General features: G+C 38.9%; 2 protein-coding genes across 4 annotated transcripts; both read left to right on the top strand.

Annotated features, from left to right (window-relative positions):
• The first annotated feature begins 218 nt into the window (after positions 1–218).
• On the top strand, positions 219–8,292 carry LOC132636231 (ankyrin repeat protein SKIP35-like). Of its 3 annotated transcripts, XM_060352977.1 has the most exons (4): positions 222–431; positions 509–1,395; positions 2,198–2,636; positions 7,229–8,292. In XM_060352977.1, the coding sequence occupies exons 2-4, from the start codon at positions 830–832 to the stop codon at positions 8,027–8,029; spliced, it is 1,806 nt and encodes a 601-aa protein (XP_060208960.1). In that variant the 5' UTR covers positions 222–431; positions 509–829; the 3' UTR covers positions 8,030–8,292. The 3 variants fall into 3 exon arrangements, with proteins under 3 accessions (XP_060208961.1, XP_060208960.1, XP_060208959.1); XM_060352978.1 differs by having other exon boundaries at positions 219–1,395; positions 2,201–2,636; XM_060352976.1 differs by having other exon boundaries at positions 222–1,395.
• Positions 8,293–19,249: 10,957 nt separating this feature from the next.
• Positions 19,250–20,124, top strand: LOC132637671 (uncharacterized). The gene is made up of 2 exons (XM_060354726.1): positions 19,250–19,357; positions 19,684–20,124. Exons 1-2 carry the CDS (start codon positions 19,250–19,252, stop codon positions 20,122–20,124), a joined length of 549 nt encoding a protein of 182 aa, XP_060210709.1.
• The last annotated feature ends 1,233 nt before the right edge of the window (positions 20,125–21,357 follow it).

The following is a 21,357-nucleotide window of genomic DNA, read 5'->3' as shown; positions in this document are numbered from 1 at the left end:
TACTTAAATTTTTAAGGGTATAAAAGTTGATCAAAGATATTTTCGTCGTTCAACGTTTAAAAAAAATTATTTATGCTTTTAATATATAAGATAAATGAATTTGTTTGCACTAAATTTTACTGTCAAAATAATTAATATTTTCCCTACGTCGGGTGGGTATTAATGCTAGTATGACAGTTGAAATTTAATCAAATTATATAATGTAATAATAATGTTCAAACAACAAAATTTAACATGATAAACAATTTTTAAGATGGTCCAGGTTCTAGTTGTAGAATAAAAATAAAAGTTCATTCAATAATTGATGAATCAAAAGTAAAAATTCCCTAGAAACAAATGAGGAGACAAAAAATAAAGAAATTGCAGATTTGGCAAAAGCAAAATGCTCCTAACCAGTAGTTAACCATCCAAGCCAATGAAGAGGCAAAAGGGTTTCTTCTCTTTATTTCATTTTCACTTCCATTAATTTTCTTTATTTTTTAGCTGATGGGTATTTGTTGCTTTGTAGGTTTGTTAGTGGATATGCCTTATCAAGAATTCATCTGTTAGTGTTTTCTACTGTATAAGCTACGATGATGGTTTGCTCTTTTCTTGATTTTTAAGTTTCATTCAACTTCTGTGCTTTTGATTACTTGTTGGTTTGAAATTTTGGGGCTTTTGTGGCTGTGACTGAGGAAAAAAAAAAACAAAAAGGATCTTGATTGTGTAGCAAAAAAAACAATTCTGGGGTTTTGCTTAAATTTTGGTTTTTAGTGGATTTTGATGGGAAAAATTGATTCTTGAGGTATTTTGCCCAGTTTTTGGTGTTGAGAATTGTTAAGGAAAAAATATGGAAGAAGATAAGGCAGCTTTTGTTAGTGAAGAAGAGACTATGGAAGTGGAAATATCTGATGTGAGCAATGAAATTGTTGTTTTACCATCCGAAAAAGGTGAGGGAAGCAATGGAAATGTGGTATTTTCAAGAGAAGTTCCACTTGTACATGAGGACTCCACTTGTAGTTGTGGTGGAGGTAATAAGATTAAATCGAGGGTAGCTAACGCTGATTCGGAATCAGTTCCTGAAAAGAAGCTTAGTAGACAAGATAGGATTGAGTTGGGGCGGTTGTTACAGGGTGCTGTGAGTGGCAATGATTGGGAGCTGGCAGAGAGTTTGATCCTACTGGCTGATCCCCAAACCCTGAATGACGCGTTGTGTATTGCTTTGGATTCAATCTGGTTTTTAACTAGTCATGATGAGTTGTATGGGATAACAGGTTTGATTAAGAAGATTATCGCTAATGGTGCATACGACTTCACTCGGGCTGCCTTGAGGACTTCGTTTCTTGCTTCTTGTGTTTCTGCTTGCCAGAGTCGAACGATGGGCCTTGCAGATACTGTCACTGTAATGGCACAAAGGTCAGACCTTTTGCCTTTCCTTAGTCCTTGAATGCTTAAATGATGGTAGAGAACGCCTTCAATTTGCTGCTGAATGTCTGAAGTATACATGTCTAGTCAAATTAGTAGGATTCCTGTGCAGCGTAGCATGCTTATTGAAATCCAAGTTCTTCCACCCGGAACAACAAATTTTTATTCCCAGATATCGGTCACTGGATGCTTTGTGTACGTAGTTGTGAAATAGTTTTTCTTTTATTTTCTCCAATACTAATATATTTTTGCTCAAAAGAAGCATTTATTTCAGGCTCCAACAGCCTGTGAAATCTTTGTTTGAGTTATCTTTATGCTGAAGATACTCTTTTAGTATTTGCTGGTTTGTTGCTATTATGGTCTATCATCAAAATGAATACACAGGATGACATATTATTGAAAAGTTTATTCTTCATACAAAAGAATTTCCTTGGTGATACTTTACAAGGTTAAGTCACAATTTCTTTTCTTTGATGGCGGTGGTGTTTGAGCTAGATTGTGTGCACCTTAACTATTCCACCGGGTACCTGCTACGTCCCATCAGCATGGATACTGGGTAACTTTACTCACCAAGGCTTAGGTAGATGAGGATAAATCACTTAGTATTTTTATTTTTTGTCTCTGCTGGAATTTGAATCCCGCTATCTAGGGTTTGCTCCCACTTCATTGACATTAGGCCAGACCCTTGGGTCCGGTCAAGTTTCAACATATCTCTTTCCATTTCCCTTGATGTCTGGTTTTGTAGATGTTTGTGGCACTAAAATTTTTGCTGGGTATTTACCACCACTCTCAGCAGGTTGCATGAACGACTACAAGAATGCAACGGAGATGAAGTCTTGAAGGCTGAAGCTGGTGCTAAGGTTCAGAAGTTCACGGAATGGGCTCTTAAATGTATAGGTTTCCATTCCCGCTGCCAAGGAAAGAGGGTTGGGGTTGGGTGTAACTCAGCTATTGAAATAGTACAACTGCAGCTATCAGCTTTCAAAACTTTCCTGGATCTTGCTGGGAACCACCTTACCGGGAAGGACTTTACAGAAGCATTTGATGCAGCTTGCTTTCCGCTTACACTATTCTCAAGTTCATTTGATACTGGCTGGGCATCAGGAGTTTCAGCTAATGCAATCCAAGGATTGCTCGGCATGTTTGTGGAAGGGGGTGCAGACAATGTCAATCAGTGCTTTCTTGAAGCATCGCGTTTTGGGAGCACAGAGCTGGTCCGCATTCTGCTGCAGGTATATTGATGTATATTTGGAGTTTTTTTAAAGAAAGGTAACTTTAACTGCCTTTGTAATTTTTATATTGGTAATTCACCTGTCACGGATGTTCTGTTTGCTTTTTGTCTTTCTCATCATTGGTTTTTAAGCAATGTTAGTGTTTTCTAGCTGTTCGAATTTCACTTTGATAAGTAGAGGTAAGGTCTGCGTACATCTTATCCTCCCAAGACCCCACTTGTGGGATTACACTGGGTAATGTTGTTGTTTTGTTGCAAGTAGATAAAAGATAAAAGTAAATACATAAAAGAAAACTTTAGATATACCTTTAAGTAATAAATGAATCTCAACTAGAAATTGCTTATAAAGAATCTTGTTTTACTTCCCCTCAGGGCAAGTAGACGCCTGAGACTTGTAGCTCGCTGGAATACTTAGTTAGGTCGAAATTATTATAGCTCGTGCCTCTTATTTATAAAGGCAATAAAAGGAAAAAAGAAAAAAAGTACGTAGGTTCCCTTTTGGCCGTTGATAGAAATAGCTTTCTGCATAAGAACTCATTAATTCCGCGATTGTTTGTAAGAGAAGAAAAGACAGAAAAGTGGGGAATTATTTGGGTTTGAGAGGGTTAGAAGGACCTGTTAAACCATTAGTTGTGCTTTTCCAGTTCAGTACGCATTTTTGTCAAGAAAATACCGGTTGAATACACCTAAAATTTTCTAGCTATTGTACATATCACTGAAACTTTTCTTTTGTGTGTGGTTTTTGTAACTTTGTATGGTTCTCCGCATACTCCTCTTCTCTGAAGCAGTTGCATTTGGGTTATTTTTCGCTACACTGCATTAGTGTTTTGTGATGAATTCACCTTGGAGCAAAAAGGCAATTGAACCTCATACATTTGGGGGGTACTATGATGTAAGGTAATAGATTTTGACTTCGAACTGTTAGTGTCCTCTACTAGTTCCATTGGTGGAGATGTAAGGCATGAAGTGGGACCTTAAGCGACCCAAGGTGTAAAGTGAACTTCTGCTACAATGTGTTATCCGAAAGAAATGCTATATAAAACTGTAATTGTGGTGAATACAACAACCAAAGGCATATGGATGATAAAGAAAAGAATGGAAAAATACATGTCAGAAAAAAAGAACGAATTTTTTATTTGATGGTAGAAGCTTGAACTATTTCCGATCGAAGTAAATAAGTGAACATAGTATAAACTTCATAATTTTAGAATGTATAGGCCCTTCACTTGGTCTATAGATTGGTACACATTCATCACGGAGTAACTTACGTCAACTTTCAACCTTAAATTATTTGACGAGTAGTTTAAAATTACACAAACATACAAGTCTCAGACCAGAATAAAAGGCTTCTGACAGACACTAGCCTAATGTAGCTGTTACAAATCCAGAGTAAAAAGTACAAGAAAACACCAAAATATGTTGGAGTTTTAAACCAAGTGCAATTAAAGCGTGGGCTTTAGCCAGAAAAGCGCCAATGAAGAAAAGATACAAAAATTCGAAATGTGATGCAAGAAAATGTAATTATAAACACAAATACTGAATAAAAAATGTAATTATAAACACATAATAATTATTGGACAGAAGAATGGAAAAATTATATTTTAGATATATAGAAGACAGAACCCATCGCTGAAGATCTACACGCCTCAACACCTTGATGCCTACACTAAAGTGACAATAAAGTGAGGCGAGGTGCACAACCTGGGCTTCACCGAGGTTCAGTGCTTAAGCGCGCTTTCAGCGAGCCTTTAACGACATTGGTTACAACAAGTAAACTTTAATCTCAATCATCGGTATCATCTCTATAGATCCTTTGCTTCTGTTGTGTTTTTTTTTTTTAAGCAAAATTTGTACTACTGCATGCTTCAAGTGGTTGTAGGTATTGCAAGACAACTTATCTCCCTGTAATCTTAGGTCTATCTCGTCCCGTTTGTCCCTATCGATCATCGTGGTCTGACCTCTCTCTCTCTCTCTCTATATATATATATAATTGTTGTGCTTTAGAAGACAGAACCCATCGCTGAAGATCTACACGCCTTAACACCTTGATGCCTACACTAAAGTGACAATAAAGTGAGGTGAAGTGCACAACTTGGGCTTCACCGAGGTTCAAGGCTTAAGCGCGCTTTCAGCGAGCCTTTAACGACATTGGTTACAACAAGTAAACTTTAATCTCAATCGTCGGTATCATCTCTATAGATCCTTTGCATCTGTTGTGTTTTTTTTTTTTTTTTTTGTAGCAAAATTTATACTACTGCATGCTTCAAGTGGTTGTAGGTATTGCAAGACAACTTATCTCTATCTTGTCCCGTTTGTCCCTATCCTACTGACTACAAGTTGAGTAATACATAGTTAAATTGTCTGGCATAGGGCATTTTAGAATATGCTAGAAAACATTTTGGACCGTCAAACAAAAGATGTGAAGGACATTTTCCATCAAATTTGAAGGTTCAAAGGATACAAATGATAAATTGCTATAATTCAACATCAAAACGTAGATTAGGAAAGCATTTAAACTGCAAAATGGTTACAAAAGGATGTAGTTGATACGTGTCTCGAAAAAAAGGACTTTGCTTGATACCAATTGCATAAAATCTAGTTGTGAAGTCTTACCAAACAATTTTAATTGGAAAAAGAAAAAGAGAAGAGGAAGGAATTGGAAGAACTTAATCTAATTATGACACCAGAGTGTTTGTGTTGTCTTGAATTTCATATTTTCATGAGAAACAGACCTAATTGGTTTCTTTAAAATTTGTCTTGTATCCCTGGATGAAATTAGAAGTTAGGATTTAGTTCCTCTTGGTGTTTGGTGGAGTGATGGAGGGATTTAGCTGATTAAAGCAATGAAGGCCTTATTGTTGGACAAACTTTTGGGTGGCGTCAAGCTGATTGGCTCTGAATTGATTATGCTTAGGATATCTTCCTTATGGTGTGCTATGTAGACTGTAGTGTTGGGAAGAAACAAGAAAATACCAAATTGCACGACGAGGTAACAGCAGAAGAAATACCCAAGTCAAAACTTCCAACACTATTTGAACCAAGAGAAGACAATAAACACTAGCACAAGTGGAAATCCGAACAGCAACTATACCAACAACAAAATAGCAAAGCAAGCAAAAGTAAATCAATGCAAGAGACACCAAATTTACGTGGTAAAAACCCTTCAAGGTGAAGAGGAAACATCCACGGGACCTCCGGCCCACAAAAGCTCCACTAAAATCAACAAGAGTTCCAACAATGTTCTCCAAATGGCTACAATATCAACGCCAAAGACGGAGCAACAACACATAAAAGATAGCACCAAAACTAGTGAAGAAAGGAGAGAAATCACCCCCAAAAACGAGCTACTGTTCGTACTCGAAAACTGGAGCTACAGACCACAAAATCCAATCTCCACCGTTGAAATCGAAGAACCTGATGTTGAGAACCCCCAGTTCAAGTTTGAGAACGATCCAACGGTTAACGAATCGGCAAACATTTGGAGCGGACTGCTGTAGCAGAAAATTTCTGGACGAAAATCTGCTTTCTCTCTCACATTTTTCTCTCTATATGGCTGCTATGAATTCACTCTTGTGTTATGAAAATAAGACCTAAGTCGATCCTATATATAGTGGATTTTAGGGCAAAAGTGGCCTGGTCCAAATTGGATTGGGTTTTATTAATCCAATTCACACAAGAATGGAAAACCCAAAAACCCAACATGTAGTGTCTTCAATATCCTTATCTTGTGAAGAAGCTACCCCTCTTTAGCCATCAGTATCAGAAGCAACTCGTCTTCTCTCTATGAAGAATGTAACATGGTTTCAGAAGTCTGACATTTGGGGATAAATTCATTGATGTTCCTGCTTCACATCCTGCAAGACGATTGAGTGCATGCCTCTGTTAATAACTTAAAACTGGACATGATGCTGTTTATCAGACAAAAGAACAGCATAAAAGCAAGGCAAAAAATTAGTTACTACCATCTATATGATCGCAAAGCCTCACATATTAATCATGGAATAATAGGTCATCCCTTTTCAAAATAACCTAACACTAACTTGTGTACTAGTGTAGTGGCATGTTTTTCCCTTTCTAAAGTTAAAAGGGAAGGGGGGGGACAGAATGCGGGGGCTAATTCTTTCGACTCTGGAGTTCATATGACTCGGCGTACCAGAAGGGAGGTGGAACTGTAGGCTTCAAGTTTTGATGTTCTATTACTATCTTCATCGCTTTAGTTTGCAAACTACTCAAGTGCAATCTTGTTTGGAGTTGGGGGCTTTGTAAAGGATCATTTGGTATTTCAAGTGGCATGAAAAATTCACTATCTGCATACCACGATTATGAGGGGTTGCAGTTAGTCATTAAGTTTGAGTTCTTTGTTATTATCCTGGTTTTAAATGCTATTGATGGTGGTCTAGTTCTCTAATTGGGTTTGTGTCGTCCATAATAGTCCTTATGTTACTAAGTGTGCTTGATTTCAGTATTTGTATTTCGATTGGTGTGCATGAATTTGGAGGATGTGTTTTACTTTTATACTTTGTTGCTGTGTTCTTTTCCAATGTATTCGAAGCTTTAAAATGTCTGTCATTCTCATATTTGGTTCCCTCGTAGATTGCTCAAAGGAATAGCTTGGATGTTGATGTTGACCTGGCTTTGGGATTTGCTTCCCACTACGGTAAAATTGGAACTATGCAATGTTTAGTGGACGAGGGTAATGCAATGGCTTTCTTGGGCCCTCTGATGAGAGCTGCTGAGAGGGGATGCATACAGGTTGTTGAATGGTTTGTCACAAGGGGATGCAGAGACATGGAACTATGTCTGGCTCTCACAGCTGCGACCTCCAGTAGTCAGGTTGAAGTTGCTGCGTATCTCCTCCCTCATGTTCCTCACCATGTTCTTGCTGCCCTCAGCATTGAGATTCTCAAGGCTGCTGGTGAAAGAAGCGGTGGTTCTCTTGATGGGGTAGCATTTCTTTTGCGTTCAGACTTCCTCGGTGATCCTGTTGCCACTTATGCTGTTGCCGACAGCATAGCTAAGTCCGATGATGATGCTGTTAATCCCAAGCTGAGGAGTTTCCTTCAGGAACATTGGTCGGAAGCTGCTTTCTCAGATGGACTGCAGCAAGGACAAGAACACTACTTAAACTTTGCGCGTATTGTAAAATGGGGCGAAACTCCTATCTCTTTGAAGGATCTTCCTGGACCTCTGAGGGTAGCAATAGCATACCTGCCACTGTATAGAGAAAGTGTTAAGGCAGGGGGATGCTGCTTGTTATCTCAAAGAATTAGGGGACAGCTTGTGGAAGCAGCCAAAAGGCTCGGTGGCATAGTACTGCAAGAGGCAAACCAAGGAAAAGAATTATTGGCTGTCTTGGAGCACCATCTTCCTCCATTTTTGCTAAATGCATCATAGTACATTCGAAGTTTTGAAATTTTGACCTCTCCGGTCACCAAGTATAATAACACAAATAGTTGGGTTGAAAGTGAGGAAGAAGCATCCAAGGTTGGTCTATTTTCTAAATGAACAGGTGGGTAGAGCTTTGTTGGCTTAGTTGCTGCATATCTGCGCGGAGTCTTGAAAGATGTATACTTAAATGTGTATGTTGAATGTTATGTAAGCAGAGTTAACTACATTAAGAAGGGCTAGTAACTCAAATGGGCATTGTATATTGGCTAGTTTCCTGGTGTTTTTTCCCGCTTATCTTTCGTGATCCTGTCTCAAGAATCGATTAAGTGGATGGCCGTGAAACTCATCAACTGCCCACTGCCAGGCTATGCCAGCTTTGTTTTATATAATTAACGTTACATGGACCTGGATGTAGAAAATGAATTCATCAAAAAGTAGACATTAGTTACAAATGGGGTATATGCTTAAATAAGTTTAAAAATGAAAGGATAGTTCAGAGCTCTCGTAATGTGCGGGTTTTGGAGAATTGAATTATGTTTGAGTTTGTTGTATGCAGTTTTATATTGAAATTATGCATAAAAATTACATATAATACTGCAAAAGAAGGCGAGAAAAGAAGACCACATATTTGTAGAAGTGACAGGATGTTTGAAAATAAATAAGTAGATAATTGCAATAAAATGTTTGTCTACAACTAACATACACTTCAAGTGTGACCTGTGTTTAAAATTACTGTCAAGTTTGCTACCTAGCAACTTCTTTCCCCGCAACTTCAATGTGGGAAGTTGAATAAGACTTAGTGAGTCAATGAGGATTTTTGATCGGACGCCCCTTTTTTTCTTTCGTACAATTAAAAAAAAAAAGCTTAAAAACGTTAATAAGACACACGGCTTAAGTCTGCTAGGAGAAGAAACTCAATTTCCTTAAATGCACTATTCCAGAGTAGTGAAGCCTCTGTGTGGTTGTGTCCATTTGCTAGAAAATCAGCACATTGGTTTGCCCTGCAACCTTGTTGGCTTTCAGCAAATATCTACGATCTCCAATAATAGGTCTAAGTGAATAATCTTAGACGTCCTCTTCATTGATAAGCTTGACAGCCATTAAGCAATTTGTTTCCACTTCTATTGCTTCATAATCTATTTGGTTTGCTACTTTTAATCCTTGCTTGATGCTCCACCATTCTGAAGTAATGCTTGAAGTAGGCTTCATCTTACTTGAGTGTTACAACAACCACTTTCCCTTATCATCTCTAAAGATCCCTCTAAAGCAGCATCTCCAGATTGCATCTTGACACTACCATCACTGTTCAGTTTTATCTTTCGTGTCCAATGAGGAAACCAAGCTATTAGTTTAACTTATTTGGAAGTAGGAGTTTGATTAGCCAATATCTCGAGCATAATCTGTCATCTGATTGTATATAAGTTCAATAAGGATACATTTATTTTCAATCAAATTTCTAATGATGCTCTTTCAAAATATGCCACATAATTGAAAAGATAAGTGTAACCTGATCCGATGATGTCGAGCCATTATCTATAATAACATCAAGTCATTCAAGCATTGGTTTAGGAGTCATAGCATCCAGCTCATTTTGTGAGAAGAACTTTTGTCATATTTATTTAGACTTTCGACAAATCTTAATAATGTGTGATTGGATTAGGGGTGGGTACAGTCTGGGCCAACTCGAAATCCGAACTTTTTAAATATTTGGTTTGGATATTTGGATTATGAATTGGACTTCCGGATTTTATTTTTAAAATTTATGGATTTCGGATTGGATATGGATTTAGTACTATGGATTTTTGGATATCCGAAAATTCGAAATTTTTATACCTTTTATCTAGACCTACCTATATCATATGTGCCCAGTACTAATAAGTCTAGTTTTTAAAGGTCCAATAGATTAGTACCTAAGGCTCTATCCATTAAAATATTAAATCCAATATACAATTATCTACTAAATCAAATATAATATAGGGTTTTCTTACTTCTCAAGTCTCAAAAGTCTCACGTTAGTGTCACCCATGACAGAGTTCTTTGTTATTTTTCCAGATGACTACTTAGATTTTATTTTGTTCATTTCCACTTTTCCAGAATGCATCTATTTGGTATGGATTTACTATGTTGGACATGACCTGGATTTGTTAATCCTAATTTGAACTGGAAGACTTTTTTCACTGAGCAAATAAGATTTAGATCTACCTCTGTGGAACTAACACATGAATTTCGTTCCTAATAAGTTTGCCTTAAGTCTCAAGAGTCAAATCCGAAAATTCGAAATATCCAAACCGAATAATAAAAAACCGAACTTAAAATATCCAATCCAATCCAAACTTATTTGGATTGGATTTGAATTGTAATTTCTTCAATTCGAAAACCAAATATCCAAACCGAAAATTTCATATCCATCCGATGGCCCGAACGCCCACCCCTAGATTGGATGACCATAACCTCCATTGTATAATCTACTTGTAATATCAGTGAGATTAAATAAATGAGCATTTGGCATTGTATGACAACTACGCTCAGCCAATGGCATAAAATAGCTCATTGGTTTGTTATTGGCACCCGATAATCCGTATTAACTTTAAGGGTGTGTTCGGTATGGAGGAATCCTGGAAAATGTGTTCTTGAAAAATAAGTGAATTTCTACTTATTTTCTCATGTTCAGTTGGGTAGTGAAAAATAAGTGAATTTCTTACTTTATTTTCTCATGTTCGGTTGGTTGGTAGAAAAATATTTTTTCGAAAATACCACCCATGCCCCACCAACCCTACCCTAACCCCACCACCCTAGACCACACCAACCCCCAGCCCAAGCACCCACCCTCCACCACCCAGCCCACCCACCCCCAACCAAATCCCACCACCACCACTCTCCAACCACTTCATCTTCACCCATCCTACCTCACACCACCACCCACGCCAACCCCACACCACCGTTTTATCCAACCCTCAACCCACCCACTCCATCCCAAATTTTCTATTTTATATATTTCATTTAACTTTGATAAAAAATGGGAAACTTTTTCTTATCCACCCCATCACCATCCACTATCCCACACCACCACCCACCCTCACCCCCACCTACAACCCACCACCCACCCCACACCAAATTTAACCACGCAAACTTTCCATTTTTATAATTTTTTTATAAAGGTAAAAATAAATATGAAGTAGAAAATTCGGGAGGGGGTGGGTGGGTGTAGAAAAAAAAAATTCAAAACTTTTTTAAACAAAAAATAATTTTTTTTGGAGGGGGTGGTAGGGCGCAGGGTGTGGGGGTGTCGTAATAAACCAGGAAAAAAAAATTCAAAACTTTTTCTTTTTTCAAAAAAATAATTTTTTTGAGGGGTTGTTGGGGCAGGGGTCGTGGGGTGAGTGGTGTAAAAAAACAAACAAAAAAACTTTTTTTGTGGTGGAGGGATGGTGGTGGGGGAGGTGCGTGGGGTTGTTGGGGTTTGGTGGTTAGGGGGTGGGTTGGGTGGTTAGTGAAATGCCAATTGTGGAGTTGTTTTCTCTACTTTGATTAGTAAAGTCATTTTCCCATTTTTAAGGAACTTGTTTTCTTAAAGAAAATATTTTTCAAAATTTTTAACCAAACGAATATGAGAAAATTAGAAAACATTTTCCTTCATACCGAATACACCCTAAAAGTAAAACAATTCGCACATATTAGCTTTGAAATTAAAACAATTGGTACCCCATAGCTATTCTCAATCATCCATCATCTTTAACGTCTATACCAGAAGCAAAGCTTTAAGAGAAGAAAATGAAGAAGTAAATCTCAACTTTCTGTTTCTTTTCTATCTCTCTCTCATTTTTTTTTTTTGAAATGGTGTTTTGCATTGTTATGGTGGAATAACTAGGGATATGGTGTTACACCTCGGAAAATTTTCCGTTGATGCACAGTGAATAGACTAACGAAGAGCACGAAGTATACGATATTTCGATAAGTAAGGAATGACATTTGATGACCCTAATTAAGATTTCAAAGATGTTCGAGATAGGGGGAGAAAGTTTGCCAAGAGAAGGCAAGGCATACGATAGGTATCGAAAAGGAATTGCGAGTAACGAGTTAATGATGATTTAACGATGCTTTGGAGAAGAGTTATAACGTCTCTTAGATTGTTAATGAGGTGATAAACAAGTGTTAAGAAGGTTCCATAAGGATTGGAGATCAAACGAGTCGACGAAAACGAATTTCGGGAAACTGGGGATTATACGACCAAACATACTGGCCGTATAAAACATACGGGCCGTATGTTGAACCGTATAATCAGCCCAGAATAGCACCCCTCTCTGGACCAAATCTACGGCCAGACATACGGTCAGTATAATTTATACGGACCGTATGTTGGTCCGTAGAAACTGGTTGGGACAGATTTGTGTATTAATAAGGGATCCAAGTCTTATTTCATTTCATTTCCTTTCACACACCTTCTCTCTAAAACATCTCTCTACACTTCTCCCACAAGGATTCAAGAGATATTAGTGATCAACAACATCAAACTAAGTGAATCAACTGTAAGAAACCCATTAAAGTTCATCCAAGGCAAGGAATCCAAGTGAAGGTGAAACTAGGGTTTTGCTCAAGTGAGATGTTTTCACCCAAGGTTCGTCCCTACACCATCTAAGGTAAGATTTATGGTATTTCCATATTGTTTAAGGTATTTGAAAGTTGAAACACTTGGATTGTAGAAGGATATAGAAAAATGGGTCATGAATGTGAGAATAGTATCATTGTGAGTAATAGCTTGAATTGAGTCATGATTCTTGATGTGTGGTGATATGGTTATGTTATAAATGATGTTAAGAACATGGGATAGGCATTGTATATGAATGAAAGTAGTCATGTGTTATGACCATGGATATGGATGATTGGAAGTGAATTGAGAAATATAGATAATGTGGATGAATAAAGACTATTGTTATGATGTTGTGAATGTATTATTGACGTTTGGGAGTTGATTTACGATATGGAGGAATGTCGTATAAATAAAGGAGATGCTGTCCAATTTTCTCTATCTTTAGTCATGTATGCGAGCTATCGGTTTTCTAATGATAGTATAACTCTAATGAAGGTAGAAACGTGAGCATTGAAGGAGAACATGCAAGTGATAAAATAGTTGAACGGAAAGGTATGTAAGGCTAACCCTTCTTTCGTAAGGCATGGTTCTTTGGCCAAATATCTATTCTTTTATGAGCCTATGATGCTCTCCACATGATTCTATCTTCAAAAAGCTACGAAGCTTATAATTCTTGATATGTATTACGATTGTACTAAATTCTTCATATGACGAATAATCCTACAAGGATAGATGTAATGAACGAAGATAATGATGACGACGATAATGGTGATAACGATAATGACGACGATGAAAATAGTAATGATACTAAAGATGCTTATGAGCTATTATGTATATGTGTCTATGTATGACTATTATGGAACCCCGAGCTTATAAGGTCGGGTAGAATATGTATATATATTTATGTAACGCGCGCGCACCTCTGCAGTTGGGTACGGATAACCCTGAAGTCTTGGTAGGGCCAGGTATGTGTAACCCCGAAGCCTTGGTTGGCCAGGTATGTATGATAACCGAGCCTAGTGTTATATCCCGTATTTTTGCGTGTTGGGTTATTCGTAAGCTAATCGACATAAGTTCAAGGACAAGATTATTTTTGGGATATGAGACATGGACTTTTAATGCCGATTTTTTTTTTTATATTGCACGGTTTGCTAGTTAATAACAATTAGTGTAGAAATATTAGTGAAGATTATGGGTTAATTAACCATGATTAGATTATTAAGTGGGGATTAAGGATTAATTAACCTAATTAGTGTATTAAGTGGGCCCCACCAAGCATAATAATTAAAAATCTGATCATGAATAATGGTATGCCATAGTGGGGCACATGTAGGATTGTTGGGCTGCCTATAAATAGCATTTGATGACTAAGGAATCACACTTCATCCCCTCATTTTTCTTGAAAACCAATTCATAGCTTAGCCATGGAAACTCACAGCCATGGTAGCTCTTGAACAAGCTCACGGCCAGCCCCCTCTACATAATTTGATAATTTTTCAAGTTCAATTGGAGAAAGAAATAGAGATTACAACAGCCATGGCAGCTCACGGCCATGGCAGTTCTTGATCAACTCAAGCTTGCTAAGGTAAGGTTTAATTCCCTCCTAAATGTTTTAGAGATGGTTTGGTCTTTGTATAATTTGGTGGATGTGGAATTGGATGTAAGGAATTGTGTGTGTTGATGCTAAGGTTCTGTTTGGGCCGTGTTGGGGGCTGTTCTAACTTAATAATGGTGAATTAATTTTGATTAGGGTTTTCGTTATTGTTGTCATGGGTTATATGATGAAGGTGAAGGAATTTGATATTTAAAATTGAAGTTGTATTTGTTTTATGGGCTATTTTAAGAACTTGTTGTGATATTAGGTAGTTTTCTTAGGTATGAGTAATTGATGTTGTTGTCGTGTTATTGCTGATATGATTCACAAATTCGGATGATAGAAGCGTATAAAATATCGTATACGAAGCATATGTGGTCTGCTTGGTGTATTCTTAGATGTTCGTTAGATTATCGGGCATTGTTATGTTGTAATTAGGGGCTGTTTGGGGCGTGTTGTTGTTCTTGTTGAATTGGAGGACTAAGTGTAGTTAAGATTATGCGTTGTGTTGTTATAATTGTTGAACTATTATAAGGTCGTTTCGATGAAGTGTTAGGGCTATAGATTATTAAGAGTAACTTGAATATGTCGTAGCCGTTATGTTATCGATCATTGAATGTTGTGATGTGTGGGCTGATTGGAATGTTATGCGGGCTGTTCGGAGTATTCTTGAATCTTGTCTTGGCTAGTCTTGATATAGTACTTGAACGTGTGATTGTTGATGCTATTTTGGTTGTTGTATAGCTGGCTTGGATGTGAGGAGAGTGAGCGATATAGGGGAGGTGCTGCCCAATTGTCTAGAAATAAACTACTAACGTTGAAGTACGTTTTACACCTTTCCGTAGCTTAACCATAGTCTTGACGTCTTAATATAGGTTGAGATACTTTGGACAGCGTATACATATCAAGTTACGGATTAAGCGCCAAAGGTATGTGAAGCTAACCCTTCTTTCTTGTTGGCATGATCTTTATAAACAAATAGACGACGAGCATGTGACTTTAAAGAAACTCCTATTCTTAGAGACACTAGGATGGCTAATGTTCTTGATTCCCAGAACTTACTTCATTATGTCTTGATATGTGTCTATGATTCCTGAAGTTCTATTTGATATATTCCATAGTGACATTCGAAGGATACTTGACATAACTATTGTCTTTGATTTTCAAATGATAGTTCGTTTTGAATATTCTATTGAGTCTCAGATATAACTTAGTTTGCATATGGTTGCCCACTACTCTGCTCGTGCATGCTGTTAATGTATCTTTCACCGAGTCCTGGGCCGGGTATGTTTTCGTGCACAGTTTCACTGCATTGTTCACCGAGTCCCTCACTAGAGGGTCGGGTACAGTATATATATATATATATATATATATATATATATATATATATATATGATATGATGATATGATGATGTGATTATGGCGCCGAGGATGGTATATGATGACTTATTCACCGAGACCCATAATGGGCCGGATATGGTATATGATATAGACATGCATGATTTTCATATCGTAAGGCACAGGTGCATTGGTATCTTTGATTATCATACTTGCCTCCTGTAATCGTTTATGCAGTTGTGATTTTCCTTATTGTATTACATGTTTTATATACTCCGTACATATTCCGTACTGACCCCCTTTCTTCGGGGGGCTGCGTTTCATGCCCGCAGGTACATATACTCGATTTGGTGATCCTCCAGCTTAGGACTTCTGCTCAGCTGTTTGGAGTGCTCCATTGTTTCGGAGCCTAGATATTTTGGTACAGATCTTCTATTTAGACTTATATATATATCCAGGGGTACGGCGGGACCCTGTCCCGTCATATTTCACTCATGTACTCTTAGAGGTCTGTAGACATATGTGTGGGTTGTGTATAAGTTTTGTTCAGCTATGTCTATATGATTTGCTAAGGATATTCCCGTCTGTAGTGGCAGCCTTGTCGACTTGCGTATCGTATCGTATGTAGTGGCAGCCTTGTCGACTTGCGTATCATATTGGTATGTAGTGGCAGCCTTGTCGGCTTGTGTATCGTATTACGTTTTGATTAATTGTGACTCCTCAGGAGACAGGTCATCTTGATATATATATATATGACGTTGTGAACCTTTAGTGTTTTTTTTGCAAGTTTCCATATTGTCTTTAGTTTCAGTCTGATTATATCTAACAGGTACGCATACGAGTGTCCATCTCGGGCACTAGTCATGGCCCACGGGGTTGGGTCGTGACACCTAACCATGGTCGGGTACGTGAAACACTGAACCTTCGTGGTCGGGTATGCTATGTAAATGATATGTATATGATATGGATATGTATATGATATGGATATGTATACGATATAGATATGAGTATGAATACGAACATGATACGAATACGAATATGGTTACGAAATGTAAATGAGTACGGATATGAAAACGGATACGGATACGGATGTATGTACACAGTCACGCATTAGAAATGGAAAGTCCCTATGAAAGGCAAGTAAGTGTTTATGACAATGATACTACTATCTTCCATGTTATGTTATCTCTTATGTTGCTTATTATGCTTCTATAACGATATTGATCATGCTTTACATACTCAGTACATTCTTCGTACTGACGTCCTTTTGTTTGTGGACGCTGCGTCATGCCCGCAGGTGGCCGGGGAGACAGGCTTGATCCGTAGCTATATTTCTCAGGGACTGCATAACGAAACTCCATTTCATTCGGAGCTATAGCTTTTGGTATTGATTCTTTTGTGTACATATTTATGGGCATAGCGGGGTCCTGTCCCGCCTATATGATATGACATACTATCCTTAGAGGCTCGTAGACATGTGTACTTAGTTAGATGTGTTTGGCCTTGTCGGCCTATATTTTGGACATCATTTTGTTAGCCTCGTCGGCTTATGTACATTGATATGGGCATAGTTGCTAATGTTGATATAAAGGTATTGTTGTCCAATGGGATTAGTATGATTGATGAATAGAAATGTATGATTTAATATGTGGCTCACCTAGATATAAATGTAAAGATATGTTAAGAGGTGCTCGGGTGGGCTAGCACCGGGTGCCCGTCGCGGCCCTCCGGTTGGGTCGTGACATATGGTGGTGGTGTGGTGGAGGATATGTTAAAATGTTGCGATGGGTTTTTCACGCTGTGTACGGATGTATAAATATGTGTATATCTTCCGGGTATATCATGTGTATTTGAGGATGTGTGTGTATACGGTGTAAAACCGGAACAAAGTGTTTGTATCCGTTAACGGAAGATCAGAGCAAAATAAGAGGGTTGGTATATAGCGCCGGCTTGGGTTCGAATAGTCAGCAAAACAAGTCCCGAGGGGTCACAAACCGAAGGGGCGCCGATCGACACGAACCCAAGAAATCCGACCTGTAGCGAAATTCTCGCCGTCCGTTGCGCCGGCCATAACGCCATCAACTGTTGAGGTGCCCGAGATCATCGAAATCATTATCTCCTTTACAATACTTACCTCGTATAACTCTAACTTCCTTGTATAACTCTAACTCTAGTACTATATATATATAGAGGGAGATCCCCTCATTAGGGCATCTAGTTCTCATTTTTTCTACATCCATACGCTGTACACCTACAAGTTCTCAAGTTGAATAAGCTTCGGCTTGGGCAACGGACCAAGTTACTGTATTCTACAATAACAATTCAAGGCCATCCTTTTTCTTGTTATGTACATATCATAGATTATGAGTTATACTTCGTTATTTCAACAACAAATTAAGCCACATATCCTTTAACCGCGTATAAATTCAATTGTTACATTTTTAAGGGGTAAACAGTTTGGCGCCTACCGTGGGGCAAGATATAATAGTGGTGGTTTGTTCACAACCCTACTTTCACTTGTTCTATTGGTCTTTGTAATTTCAGGTTTGCTTCAGCATGTCAAATCTTAGCCAGTCAGCCCACTTGAACGACGATGATTCAAGTCACCATGACGCGAACCCCAACAACGGGGTGCCAGCAAATGACCTACCCCCTTGTTGATCCTAACGGCGGCCTCCCCGTCGATCCAAACGTCGTCAATTCAATGATGCAAAGACATCCGATGGTACGGGGGAAGAGATTAACTTACGTTTGATTTTTAATATGTTGTAGGAACAACAGGCGACCATAGTCCAACTCCAAAAGAAGAACAACGGCCCAGCAACAGCGAAGTCGAACCAAATCAATGAGCCGGTCCATGGGGGAGATAGAGTGAGTGACAATTGTAACGGGTCCGGTCCTAATGGTTCATTCGAAGCCTTGACATTCGATTCTAATGGTTCATCCGAGGTCTTGAAAATGCTCGAGGCGTTGGCCAAACGGATCGACACCAACGAGAAAAAGGTAGAAAACTACAACTCTCGGATGGACCAGATCCCCGAGGCCCTACCAATTTTATCCGGGCCAGATTCCAAATGCTATATTCGGAGGCCTTTCCCTCCAAGTGCAGCCTCAAAGTTAATCCCAAAGAGGTTTAAGATGCCGAATATACCTAAGTATGACAGAACAACGGATCTGTAAGAGCACGTGACTTCTTGTACCTACGCTATAAACGACAATGATCTCAAAGAACATGAGGTTGAGTCGGTGTTGTTGAAGAAGTTCGGTGAGAAGTTGTCCTAAGGGGAAATGACATGGTATAGTATGCTACCTGAACACTCTACTAACAATTTAAGATGCTTGCAGATGCTTTTGTAAAGTCCCATGCTGAGGCTCGAATGGTCCAAGCGAGGAAGGCTGACATATTCAGAATAGCCCAAAAGGATAACGAATTACTCTGAGAATTCGTGACAAGGTTTCAGAAGGAAAGAATGTTGTTACCCCCGGTTTCGGATGAGTGGGCGGCCCAAGATTTCACTACGGGACTCAATCCTCATAGCTCTACCACCTTGTTCAAACTAAAGGAGAATTCGTTGGAGTATGAAGCAGTGACATGGGCCGATGTCCACAACAGGTACGAATCCAAAATTTGAATCGAAGATGATTAGTTCGAGCTTCCCTAGGTTTGGCAAGCCGAAACAAAAATACGAAGAGGCTAAAAAGGGCGATGGAAACAGAGTTGAAACCATCGAAGGACCAGTATCGGCCTTATAGCCAGCTTGATAGGTTCAGCTTTAGGATGGATAGAGGAAGAATTGGTCACAACCATAATGTGGTAAGAAATGATAAACGAAATGATCGCGGCTCAGGTAGTAGGGGCTTACAATTCAGGAACAATCCCATTGGGACGTCTGATACCAGAGAGAGCCCGAGAAACCTGAACCGGCGGAACCTCATCACGTGATCAACATGATTATCGCAGGAGCAGAAGTTCCCTGAGGTTCGACGATGAAGAAAACAAAGGTCTCGATCACTCGGGAAAAGAGAATTAGAGATTATGTACCGGAGGGGTTCATTCCCTTCGGCGACGAGGACGCGGAGGGCATCATTCAACCTCACAATGATGCTTTGGTAATTTTTGTACTTATAAATAATTCTTAGGTTAAGCGTATTTTGATTGATCCAGGTAGCTCGGTCAATATCATTCGTTGGAAGGTGGTAGAGCAGCTAGGTTTGTTGGATCAAATTGTGCCGAAAGCCCGGGTCCTCAACAGGTTCAACATGGCATGCGAAACTACCAAGGGAGAGATCACTCTGTCGGTGAACACTGCCGGGATTGTTCAACATAGAAGATTCTATGTCATTGATGGCGAAATGAGGTATAACGCTATGTTCGACAGACCGTGGGTACATAACATGAGGGCAGTGCTCTCAACTTTCCATCAGATGATGAAATTTCCGACCCTGAATGGAATAAAAACTATCCATGTAGAACAACAGGCAACAAAAGAAATGTTTGCGGTCGAAGAAGCGGTTCTAGCACCGAAGTCAACCACACCCAGGGATACTGAAGACCTGAACAAAGGTAAAGATACTAAATAGCAACCACAGGACTCGGACCCAGCCAGACCTGAAAACGAGGAGAAGATGGACTTCGAGGAAGATGACTTCGTCATTCCAAGATCGTTCGTGCTACCAGATAAATCGGACGTGACTAAATCAACTATGGAAGAATTGGAACAAGTTATCCTGTTCGTTCACCTACCCGACAGAAAGGTATACTTGGGCATGGGCTTGACCCCGGAGCTCAGTCGTAAGTTGATTAAATTTCTTCAAGCTAACATCGATTGTTTTGCATGGTCCCACTTAGACTTGACAGGTATTCTGCCAAAGGTGACGACACACAGGATGAGTCTTGATAAGAATTTCACCTTGGTGAAGCAGAAACGAAGACCAATGTCCAAGGTCAAACATAAATTCGCCAAAGAGGAGGTAACAAAGCTATTAAAAATAGGCTTCATACGCGAAGTTAAATACCCGAACTGGTTAGCTGACGTAGTAGTCTTACATAAAAAAGGTAATAAATTCAGAATGTGCGTAGATTATAAAGATTTGAACAAAGCATGCCCGAAAGATTCCTTTCCTTTACCTAACATCGATCGAATGATCGATGCAACGGCAAGGCATGAAATGTTAAGTTTCATCGACGCCTACTCCGGGTACAACCAAATTCGGATAAACCCAGAGGATCAAGAGAAAATTCTTTCATAACTAGATATGGGACTTACTGTTATAACGTAATGCCATTAGGACTAAAAAATGCCGGAGCAACTTACAAACGTCTAGTTAATCGAATGTTCGAAGAATAGATAGAGAAAACAATAGAAGTCTATATTGATGATATGCTAGCTAAGTCCCTAGAAAAAGAGGACCATTTGAAGCATTTACGGGAAACATTCGATATACTGCGCAAGTACAACATGAAGTTAAACCTTGAAAGTGCGCCTTCGGAGTAGGTTCGAGCAAATTGTTGGGTTTTATGGTGTCAAATTGAGAAATCAAGATTAACCCGGAAAAAATCAAGGCTATCGAAGACATCAAAGTAGTCGGCAACATGAAGAGAGTACTAAAGTTAACTGGGAGGATTGCGGCCCTGAGAAAATTCATCTCACGATCTTCGGATAAAAGCCACCCGTTCTTTTCTTAGCTAAAGAAGAAGAACGACTTCGTCAGGACCCTAGAATGTCAACGAGCCTTTGCTGCATACCCCGAAGGAGGATGAACAGTTGTATCTTTACCTAGCAGTATCCGAGGTTGCGGTAAGTGGAGTTTTGG

The sequence above is a fragment of the Lycium barbarum genome, chromosome 4 (assembly GCF_019175385.1).
Source record: "Lycium barbarum isolate Lr01 chromosome 4, ASM1917538v2, whole genome shotgun sequence".
NCBI classification, from domain to species: Eukaryota; Viridiplantae; Streptophyta; class Magnoliopsida; order Solanales; family Solanaceae; genus Lycium; species Lycium barbarum.
Note: the sequence above shows the minus strand (reverse complement) of the source record. Positions and strands in the feature narration are given on the sequence as shown.

Excerpts from the sequence above, each read along its gene's own strand:
- LOC132636231 (XM_060352977.1), top strand. The coding sequence starts at position 830 with ATGGAAGAAGATAAGGCAGCTTTTGTTAGTGAAGAAGAGACTATGGAA. Across the intron at positions 1,396-2,197 it reads GTCACTGTAATGGCACAAAG|CAGGTTGCATGAACGACTAC; the intron begins GTCAGACCTTTT and ends CACCACTCTCAG. Across the intron at positions 2,637-7,228 it reads TGGTCCGCATTCTGCTGCAG|ATTGCTCAAAGGAATAGCTT; the intron begins GTATATTGATGT and ends GTTCCCTCGTAG.
- LOC132637671 (XM_060354726.1), top strand. The coding sequence starts at position 19,250 with ATGGAAACAGAGTTGAAACCATCGAAGGACCAGTATCGGCCTTATAGC. Across the intron at positions 19,358-19,683 it reads TTGGTCACAACCATAATGTG|GTTAAGCGTATTTTGATTGA; the intron begins GTAAGAAATGAT and ends AATAATTCTTAG.